At 42.0% G+C, this 11,572-nt stretch overlaps 1 protein-coding gene across 1 annotated transcript in view; it reads right to left on the bottom strand.

Moving 5' to 3' along the window:
* Window positions 1–496: 496 nt before the first annotated feature.
* Window positions 497–11,572, bottom strand: part of RagC-D (Ras-related GTP binding C/D) — a 264,323-nt gene continuing 253,247 nt past the window's right edge. The window contains exon 8 of the mRNA XM_067094786.1: window positions 497–1,197. Within this exon, the coding sequence (XP_066950887.1) occupies window positions 1,058–1,197 (140 nt within the window). The 3' untranslated portion in view covers window positions 497–1,057. The remainder of the gene's footprint in view (window positions 1,198–11,572) is intronic.

The following is an 11,572-nucleotide window of genomic DNA, read 5'->3' as shown; positions in this document are numbered from 1 at the left end:
TAGCCTTTGTATACTTACGAAAAATATATTTTTCATTTTGATCTGAAATATGTTTACTGGTAAAAATATAAAAGTAGCCCATTAGGAAAAAAGATCTATAGACTTCAAGGAGTCCACAGGCTACCTGGTCACTTTGATTTTGACAAACTTAAATTTGAAGACCCCCTTTTTTTTTTTTAAACAGACCATTTGTGAACTTACCTGAAAGTTTCTAAGCATTCAAAATGTGCAGTTACAGAGTTGGATACTGTTTTGTACACATTAAAAAAAATAAAACCCAATTCTCCATAACTGGGATATCCTGTTTTGTAAAGACTATATTTGAACTTACTGTGATAATTACTTCTTGGCAATTATTATAACACTTTTTGCTGTGTACTTCAACAAAATAACATTTTTGGAGCCCTCTTTTACTTTAAATGCCAAATTAAGGGTGGGTAGCTCAATCTAATTATATAATTATTTATGTCAATCACAGTAACTAAAAATGCTGAAAAAATATCTTAAATTTTATTTCTGCAAACTACTGAAAAACCATATATATATACTGTTTATGTATTATAATTAGTCAAACTCACAATACTAGTTTACAAAGAAATTTGCTTCACAGGTTGTACATGAATGATGCTTTGTATATCTACAACTTAGTAACTTAGAAATATTCAAACTGTATAAATAATGGTCCTTAGGCACAGCAGTTTGTATATGTTAAACAACATGAAGAACATGAAATGTACTATAAATTTTAGTTGAATAAGCTAAATTTTTCAAAAACTATTTAGCAATATTTACTTACCCTGATGTAACATAAAAACAAATATTTAAGAAATGCTGTTGAATTACACATACACTCTTAATATATATATATACATCCATAACAGATTAAAAAGGAGGAACTGAGCCTAAATAATAATTTCATGTACAATCTTCAAAACCTCTGGCATTTCTAGACAGCCAAAAAGGTTAGAGAAGCAAGTCTTGAGCACAGCCTAAGTAAATATAGTACATATGAGCGAAGATGACCAGCGATGAACAATAACTAACAATAAAATTTATACTAGGATGTAGGACCATTTACATGGTTTGTTTGAAGATGGGGAGAAGAACTGCAGTTCATTTGCTGTAACTGATTTGTTCTGACATCAAACACCTCTTGGATTGCATTTCGGAAGCATAGGAAGTTGTAGTCTATGAGACCTGAAAGGTTTAGTCCAAAGGAAGAGCACAGATCATGAAGCTATCACAACAAATTTTACTGGTATAAGTTATTTTTCCACTATAGCAGTTCATAAATGACATTTTATTTCATGGTATAAAGAGTAAAAAATGCATAAAATACACATTATTTTTTATCTTATTTCAGCTATCTGCAAGTTCAAAATTTCTACAGTGACCAAAAAGAAATAATGCAGCGTTGAAGTTTGTTACAATATGGTATCAAACAAATGCTAATGAGAATGATATAGCTACTGACTACAAATTTTCAAGTCAAATTCACACTGTAAAAAATACATCAAAACATTATTTAACAAATGGCCAGTAATCCATTTTGTGGAAAGCAACCACGGATTTATAAGTTTTGGCTAACACATGGAAATCCACGGATTCATAAGTTTTGGCTAACACCTGGAAATCAATACAAGTTCACAGAATAAGATTTATGAACAATGCTGCTTGAATCAACTGTAAATGCCAATGTTAATATATTAAAAACACTTCCGTAGTTCAAGAAAATGTTTAGCTAGAAAAAAAACAGTCGGAGTCTGGCACGGGTAATGGCAAGCCACCTTGACAGCACAGGCTCATACTGCACACATACATTTCTGCATACATCAAGAGAGTGTAGACAATGAAGAATCACCTGTTAGTTTAAAACCTCCAGGTATATTGGAAACACCTGTATCAGCAATATAAAAATTACATTTGAACCTGAAACAAACACTCCTCTCACCTGTCAAACATGGAAAGTCTAGTATGTATCAATTCATCAGGAAAAAACCAGAATGCCTTAGAACAATTTTAGCCAACACAATGAATGCTTATGAAATTGTAACAAACACAAAGAAGGCCAACACATAGAAGACAGTAATTATAATGTTCTACTTGAATTTGTGTAGTAAAGAAAGTTTTCGAGAGCAACAGTAACCCTACAATAAAGATGAATTACAGGAAACAGGAAACCTTGCCATGGTAATTCAAATGGATTACAGTATCAGAAGATTGCAAAGAATAGCAAGCTTTTATATATGACACAGGTTCCTACACCTTTCACAGTCCCATACATATTTGGGTAAAGGCACTGAGCCACCTCAGAAATGGTCCCTGGTGACAAATATGCTACGTTAGTTTGGGATGAGAATTATAACTGAGACAGCATTGGGATAAATGTTATGGATTCCTTCCAAAGATTCTAAATCTGACATTCCACACAGACAAGGCAGGCTCCAAAGATTTGAATAACAAAAGAGGGTGCAATGGAAATGAACATACAAGGAAGCTTTCCGCCAGCTGTTAACGAAATTAGAAATGCTGCAACTGGAGACTCCAGACAGAAAAATCAAATTTTTCTGACAACCACTATTAAGGTGGAGCTTCTGTATTATGAGGGATGCATAGTTGATATGAGGTGCCTTACCTGACTAAATCTTACACAGTAATGGACACCCCTTGATCCCACTCTTTGGTGAGGTTGGGGGCTTGGGAACCAGCTGCAGCATTGAATGTGCAATGGTGCCTACTACCTCTGCTGTGGGTTCAACAAAACATTGGGAACTGTGCTTCTCTTTCACTTCTCCTCCTGAAAACTGTCCAGTTTCCATCTTCTTTTGTTGACGACATGGGTATGCCATTGACTTTGAAAATGGCTGTACCTTTAACATGATGCCCTAATTTAGGGTGGGTAGTAGATAGGTAATCTCCAACCCTACTATCTTAGTGGACCCACCTGACACCCATACCCTTCTTTATTGCCTACCTTAATCTACACTTCTAAGTATTCTATCTTGCATTTCAGCAGGGTGCTAGTAAATTAGTGCTTCTCTGGCATTGTATTTGAAACCAGCCAAGAGGTGGGATATACCACAAGGCTCCTACTTGTTGCGAGGGACAAAAGCTTGATGTCTGGTGGGTATGCAATATTAGGGGATGTGGCGGGTTGCTGACTTATCTCCTCTTCCAGCGCACATGCAGGGTGATTATGCTGACCCCATTCTGAAAGGGACAAAAGTCGCCAGGTTGTCCAAGTCCTTAGCTTGGTTTCGAGGCCTGTCATGTGCACATGACCACTAGTCTGGGCATTTCTGGTCCTATGGGGACTTTTTACCTTCCCTCCCAAGGAATTGTAAGGCCATAGTTTCTTTTCCCATGCACACCCAATCATCTAATTCTGTGAGTGTGGCTACAACTACAGGAAAAATTAATTCTGTTATTAACTAACCCTCCAGGTCCTTCTATTCCCCCTGTCCCACCAATTGATCCTCCACCTGATAGCCAAAGCCCATCCTCTACACTTGGCTCTCCAAAAGATTATGCAAATGACTTCAAGAATAAATCAACACAATGCAGTAATATCAAATCAGTGAATGTTAAAGATCCGAGCATACCAAGGTACCAGTCATCCCTCGGTATTCGCGGGGAATGTGTACCATACCCAGCCACGAATACAGAAACCTCTCTAAAAACGCTTATAACTGTCTCTTTTAACAGTTCAAACATCAAACATACAGTAAACCCCCTGTATTCACGTTCTCACGATTCACGAACTCACCTATTTGCAGAATTCTCTATGGAACATATTTACATATTATTCAGGGAAAATTTGCCCATTTGCGGTATTTTTCACTGAGAAATATACACTAATTACTGTATTTTCTTATCATTTTCATGATTAAATGCACTTTTTGTGATAAAACTCAAGTACCCATGTAGTGCTCGAGTTACGATAATTCGATTTTGCAATGGGGTAAGCAATTAATAGCGATACGGCAATATTTATGAAATATTTTTAAATTTCATGCAGGTGCAGGCAGCAGCGTACAATCAGGCAGTGAGAGAGACCAAATTAAAATAGACCAACTTCTTTTCCTCCACCTCTTTATCCCATCTTCTAGTTAGAAAGTAAAAGAGAATGATAAAAGTATTGTTAGTAACGTTATATACTCTTGTGTAAATGAGTACAGCCATAAACAACTGAACGAGAAACATAAATGCGTACAGCCATAAACAGCTGAACGAGAAACTGTTGTTTTTCTTAAAAGCAAATCGGATCACAACAGCTGTTTTGCTTGTATTTCAACCATCGTACGGTAGTAAAAAATTAACGGAGTTATGTTACAAATGACGTTAAGTAGAGTATGACTGATATATTTTTACATTATACTATACCCTTATATGCTATGGATAAAAGATTGGCAAGGAAACATACTACTAAATTTGAGCTGCAAGTTGTAGTTGAAGCTGAGAAAACAATGTTCAAGCTGCTAATGGCTATAAATTATCGTGCAACGGCAACATGGATGACTCGACTGTAAATAAAACTGGAGAGAAAGTATTTGAATCAAAACTACTGGGCATGAAAGAAGACATATTACTGCTGTTTTCACACCGATAAAAGATGAATACGTAAAGCTCATATTATGATGAAATAAAGTGAAAATAGCAAACAGAATCAATCTTTTTTACACAAAACAAATATGCCCCCAAACGGCCAACGTCATCTATTAACGAAAAAATGGCTAAATTAATTTCACAACCAGAAGTATTTAAGTTATATTTTGACCTAAAAACACTGTATAACAAAAAAATAACCTTGCCCCATATAAATAAAGTATCTAGAAATTCATTTATGCTAACTAGAAGCAAGAAAAGCGCTCTAAACTGAGTTGAATACAGCGAAATAAACTTACTGAGTACTTGATTTTCAAACCAAAACAATGATCGCTATGATCACAATTACAGAAGCAATATACGAATATATACAATATTATTGAATACAGTGAAGTAAAGCATAACATTTGAAATATCCAATGAAAAGATGAATATTTGTTATGTTGATGTTTGCACAATACGATATTAATATGTGAATATAGAGTACAGTATAATGTAGACTAGGCTACCATGTATGTATACGATATACTATAGTGTAGGCTAAGCTAATTCTTGTTTCCTATTCAATTTCTCTTTGTATTGAATTATCATAAGTCAATCTGCATTAACTCCAAAATTAGCTGATATTCATAATTACTATATTGTATATGTATAGAGTATACTTTATATTGTAGGCTAGGCTACCATATATGTCTACATGGTACTGAATACCCTAGTGTAGGCTAGACTATATTCGAGATATGTTTTTCCAACAAACGTTGGGTTTTCTGGGCTCGACCTGTATCACCCAGTGAAATGGTTCCAATAGCACACATTTCTAGGTATAACTATTGCTAAATATACCAGAGAAAAAGCTATCCACAATGCCAGGGTTACTACCCCCGGATCGAGCACCATAATGGTGTCAGTATGCACTAGGGGTGAGTGGACACCACTAACACAGGTCTTCATCCTATAGATCTCTCTATTCTCAAAGCCCCAAATTTTGGGTGAGCCGTACCAAGGATTGCCTCCCGCTCACCCACTAGGTGCCCTACGCGACCGCCATCTTCATTCCAATTTTAGCACAAGCCACGCGAACACGTAAACTTTTTGCTTTGTGATTGTGTTCTGTTTTTTGGCAGCTCATCATGTCCTCCACCGAGAGTTTCCTGCCATCTAAGTTGAGTACTATTTCATGATTGGTTTTGTTTTAATGCAAGAGGCATTGTAATTATGAATTGTCGTAAATACTGTTTACCAGTGTAAACAGTTCTGTTCTGCAGCCAGCGTGGAGCATATGTGTGCCTCTTACGTTTCGACCTTCAATCTCAGCACTCTATTAAAGAAACGAATTCTCCTAGTTTTTATCTATACTCCATTCAGTTTTAGACTTAATTGGAGGAGTGCCATGTGGCTGGTAGGAGATGAGGATCCGGGTATCATGGCAGAACTAGAGCTCCTTTTTGATAATAAATTTGAGTCTTTATCGGTCTCCTCCACCAGCCGAGCTGAGCCACCTGCTTCTCAATAGCGTAAATTATTTGATCACGATGATGGCTGAGTATGTACAAGGATGGATGACATGTCCATTTCCTGGATTAATTGTATATGATTACGGCGTCAGGAGGCCATTTGTTACGCATTATGTGCCCATGTTTCTGGACCTTCTCTGCTGCCGAGTCCGTATCTTTGTTATATTGTCTTTAGGCTAACATCACGAATGGTTGACTTATATATTTTTGTTGTTCATACTAGGTAGTTTTAATTCTAATATAAGGTAGTTAACTAGCCTAACCTACCGAGGCTAGGCATGACAGTGCTCTTACACGATGTTCAGGCTACCTAGCTCTCCCGACCAGGCCGTCTTACGGTTTTGGGAGAGTTAGGCTAGTGAGGAATTCCCAGTTCACTTAGCCATTGACCAGGCGTTGGGTTTTTGAAGGTGAGGTTGGAGGCTAGTGGCGAGTTCCTCATTCACATTTAGCCCACCTGGCCAGGCGATAGGTTTTGGAAGGTAGGTGGGTGGTGGAGAGGGCTCCTCACTTCATGTTTGCCACCTGACCAAGCTATCGGTTTTGGGGAGTGTGGCTGAGGTTAGGGCGTGGGTCCTTCTCCCACACAGTGGCATTAATCCTGGCCTTCCTGACCGGGCAAACTTTGGTTTTTTTTTGGAGGGTAGGCTAGGATCAGTTAACTCCACGTATTTTTAGTGTGTGTAGCCTGGTCCCGGCTTTTTGCAACTGCTTACGATTAGGGTGTGGCGTTGCCCTGACGACATCACCGTAAGAGGAAAACGTTAGCTTCGTTCGGCAACCCGTAAAGGTTATGGTCGGCTTCGGAGGAGTGCTACCCACACCTGACCGGTCGCTGTCGCGGGTTTCGCCACTCGCTACGCTTTCCCCTAGGCGGTGTTTAGTTGGCTCGCTTCCTATTGCAGTAGTTGGTAACTGGGCGTCGAACATTGTCTGTGGATATAATAACAGTTATGATATGTTAATTCACTTCTCCGCCGGAATTTAGTCTGATCTTCGTTGTTTTTTTGTCCATTTAACCACTCCGGTGGATATGGTTCCGCAGTTGTTTGGCGGTTTTCCATTATGGTTTCGCCCTGGGCGTTTGAGAAAGGGGCTATATGCGACCCCTCTCTACTCCACTTGATCCCATATTATGAGAGACACAATAGAGATTTCAGTGACTAATCACGGCGGGTATCATAAATGCCTGTTTATAACATATATAGTAGATTAACCATTACATTAGTATAATCTATGTTTTAGACTTTGCTGCCGGACTCAGTTCGGCGGTTTCTGTGTTGATTCACATGTATCATCACACATAATCTATATTACAAGATGGCTTTGTGGCTGTGGACTTTACAGGTGAAAGATGCGTTGTCAGGAGCCAGGGTGCCTCGGCACGGCGGCATGTTACAACAACCCTGCGGCACCGAGGTGTGCGCTTGCACTCAACTGTACATTGCATGTTGGGGACCTGACACGTTTGGCAACGGATGGCTGTGAATTTACTCGCTCTTTCTGAGCTAGTGTCCGATAGTCGGTAAGTGACCAGGAGACTGCTAACCTTTAGTCTCCTTTTTGATTTCTGATGGCTCATATGGATATATACGAAAATTGAAGCTATTTTCAGTAAGTCCTACCTTCTCTTGATCTAACCCAGCAATCCATTGCCTCTTCGCTAATGACCCTGAAAGACCTGGGTGGCGGCGGTTGCAGAAACGTTAGATCTGGCAACCCCTACGTGCTGTCGGAGGAGATCTGTAATCTCTCTATCCAGAATGCCCGGATCTCAGCAGCATTACCGCGAGGGATTGGCGCCCCTCATCAAGAAGATCAGGCAAGCGCGGCCCTCCCAAGGCGACAACCTGTGCGGAGAGGTGGCAGAAGGGTGGCAGCTATTAACATCCACCTGGACATGAGCGTGGATAGCAGTGAAAGGTAGGAATTGCTAAATGGGCAGGTGAGGTTAGTTTAAATAGAACCCTATTTAGTTCACCTTCTTCTTCTTCCTCTTCCTTCCAGGGATTTCAGAAGTCAGCTAACCTTGGGGACAGATCTCAGTCTGTTATGCCCAAGGTGAAATCTCTGAAAAAGAAGGACTTGCAAGATCCTCTGAACCTCAAGGTCTAATCCGCCAACTCCCTCTAATTAGTCACTGGCTCCCAACAGTGGCGATCCTCAAGTAAAACTACTCCCTTCTAAAGGTCAAGGTCCAGATATTCAAAGCTAAGCCCAGAGCTAGCTTTGACTCTGGGCCTTTACAATGAACTACTGATACAGAGATAAACTCAAAGGTAGAAGCCCAGGCTACAAGATCTTTGACTCAGCTTGTCACAAGCTTGCAGACCTCCCGGAGGAAGTCCCAATGCTGTCCACTGGCACAAAGTGAGCGAAAGCTTGCTCTCAGTTCATTCGATCGAGGAGCAGCACAACAATCACATATTTGTCGGATGCCTCAACCCCCCCTTTGATAGGGAAACCCCGTGGCGGCTGGCCCTGCATGCTCCCCTGCGCCAATGGCACACTGACCATTGAGGTTTTGGGCACTCGTCGCCTGGAAGAACTGGAGTTCTTTCCAGCCCACTAGTGCCTCCCTATCCAGAAAACTTTGCCAGGTTAACTGAGGAAGCCTGGTTAGGTCCTGATGGGTCCCTAAGGAAACAGTCATTTTTCCCAGGGACCAAGCTCCAATCCACCCTAATGCGCTCTCTGACTGGGAGTCACGAGAAAGCGACTTACTCCCTTTAGGGGAAGTTTCCACGATGTTCTCAAGTAAGTGACGCCATCCCTACCCCTGCACTGCACTAAGATTGCAGGGCTGACCCTCCAGACAGGATAGATGAAGTAAGCCTGTGCCTCAGCTCCGAGAACAGATCCTACTTCCCTTCTCTTCCCGGTCGGGTGAGGCGGTTGCGGGCTCCGGCAACTCTGGTGGGGAAACTACGATCAGTGTGTGCCTCCACCCTGTTCAATGAGCATCTTCCCAGAATTCGGAGGCTCTGCTCAGGCAGGTTGAGGGCTAAGTGTGGAGTTGAGTCCTCCCCTGCATTCTGTCCTGCATCTCAGAGAGTAACGGCATTAGCTTATAATGGCAGACACTCTGTTTCCCAGAGTCTCAAGAAGTGGGTGTTGGCGTCCTTCAATGGGACCTTTACTTGACACTTTGTGGTTGCAGACAGAACTGCGGAAACACATCTTATGAGCTTGCCCGCCATCAGGCATGAGCCCAATGGACTCAAGAAAGAGGAAGCTCTATCACAAGGACTAACCTCTTCCCAGAGGATGAGGTCCAACAATGTTATGGCAAGAAGCAGCTAGGCGTCAGAGTCTTAAACCTCGCTGTACTTCCTTTCAAGGAAGTTCTCTGAGACCTCCAGGACCTCAGCCTAGGAAAGGAAAAGGTTCCAGGAAGATTCCAGAGGGCTATAAGAAGCCTCAGGCTCAGAAACAGTGCTTTGAGCGGTACTGGTCTCACAGATCGGCCAGCCTTCTACATCCAAGTCACAACCTCAGCAGCAGTTCGTACTGATGCAACCGGCTCAGCAAGCTTCTGCTCCGCCAGCCTTCATGACGTCCCCAGCTTTCAATGCCTCGTTTGAAAGCCAAGGGGCGTTTCGGGGCTAATAGGCATGCAAGGGAAGCAGGGCTAGGCCGCCTACAGAAGAGTGAAACAGCATCAACATGGGCACCTCTCTCACGTGGAAGAGGAGGCAGTGACAGAGGAAGTAAGGCCTCTCCCAATCAATGAGACCCCACAGGTGGCGGGAGATTATATCTCTTCAGGGACCATTGGGCCCACAGCATAATCTCCAAAGGTCTGGGATGGAGCTGGAGCAAGGGGCCTCCTCCGCCAGTCAGATTCCATCAACATCCATCCAAAGACTTACTGGACTTTGCAAAAGAACTTCTGCAAAAGAAGGCAATAAAGAAAGTCAGACCGCTTGAAGACTCAGGCCATCTGTTCAGTGTCCCAAAGAAAGACTCAGACAAGCAAAGAGTAATTCTGGACCTGTCTGATCTCAACATACATTCAATGCAGCAAGTTTCGCATGCCCACAATCTGCAGGTGCGGACCCTACTTCCCGATGGGGCCGTCACCACCTCTATAAATCTTTCAGGCGCTTATTATCACATCCCGATTGAAACTCTCCCTTCCCTAGAGTTCAGACTAGGAAAACAAGCATGCTCGTTCAGAGTCACTTGTATTCAGACTCAACATAGGCGCCCAGAATCTTTACCAAACTGGCAGAAGAGACAGTAGTCAAAACTCAGGCCCAAGGGATTATGCTGGCACGCATATCTGGACAATTGGATAATTTAGGCATCCGTCAGGAGACCAGCTTAACTTTCACAGTAATCAACTTGGAATACTTGGGTTTCCAAATAAACAGGAAGAAATCACGTCTAGTTCCGGCAGCTCAATTTCAGTGATTTGAGAATCAGTGGGTTCCTAAACACACACAAACTGTCCTCGCCAGCCAAAAGGAAGGGGAAATAGCCAAAACTACCAGACAGTTCCTCAAAAACAAAAAGAACCTCTTGTCATTACCCAGGAAAGAGTTCTGGGCTCTCTTCAGTTAGCTTCAGTAACAGACTTGCTACTAAAGACTGAAGGAGATATAAACAGAGTATAGGCGGAAGCGAGGCAGCAGCAGAAACAGAGACAAGCTGTCTCTGATTCATGATGTTGAGGAAGAGGCTTCGACCATGGTTGACAGTCAAGAGTTTGGCAAGGTCAATTACTCTTCAATTTCCCCACTCCATTGCTAGTGATCCCATCGGATGGCTTCCTAAGCGGATGGGGAGGATACTCACAACACAAAAGAAAGTTCAGGGAACATGGTGCGACAGTATTCACCCAGTTCCATATCAACATTCTAGAGGTATTAGCAGTATTTCTAACATTAAAGAGACTGCGTCCAGCCAGACAGATTCGCATCAGACTGGTGCTGGACAGTGCAGTGAGTGGTGCATTGCTAAACAGAGGGCCTAAATCGAGCCACTGTAATCAAGTAATGATTGCAATTTCTCTCTGGCAAAACATCTTTGGCACCTGTCAGCTACCCACCCTGGCAGGTGTTCAGATAATATCATTGCAGATTCACTGTCCAGGACAACCACTGGAGTCGGGAATGGTCCTTGGACAGGCTTTGATTGTTGAGTGGATTTGTCTTCAGGTACCAGGTCTCCAAGTAGACCTGTTGCACAGAGAGCAGCCACAAGCTTCACGATGTTACGTTGCTCCCAATCTAGATCCTCTAGCTCATTCCACAGATCACGATGTCAATCGACTGGAACAGTGGCAAAGAATCTATCTGTTTCCACCAATAAACCTGTTGATGAAAGTTTTACAATAGGATCATTCAAAGGTCAAGTAGCATGGCACCCAGCAGAAGCCGAGAAAGAGCAGTTGGTTTCCTTTACTGCTAGAGTTGAAGCTCCGGCACAAGCAGATCCCCAATCCAAGA

The sequence above is a fragment of the Macrobrachium rosenbergii genome, chromosome 51, assembly GCF_040412425.1.
Source record: "Macrobrachium rosenbergii isolate ZJJX-2024 chromosome 51, ASM4041242v1, whole genome shotgun sequence".
Classification (NCBI taxonomy): Eukaryota; Metazoa; Arthropoda; class Malacostraca; order Decapoda; family Palaemonidae; genus Macrobrachium; species Macrobrachium rosenbergii.
The sequence above is the reverse complement of the archived record's forward strand: the minus strand, read 5'-3'. Positions and strand labels throughout refer to the sequence as shown.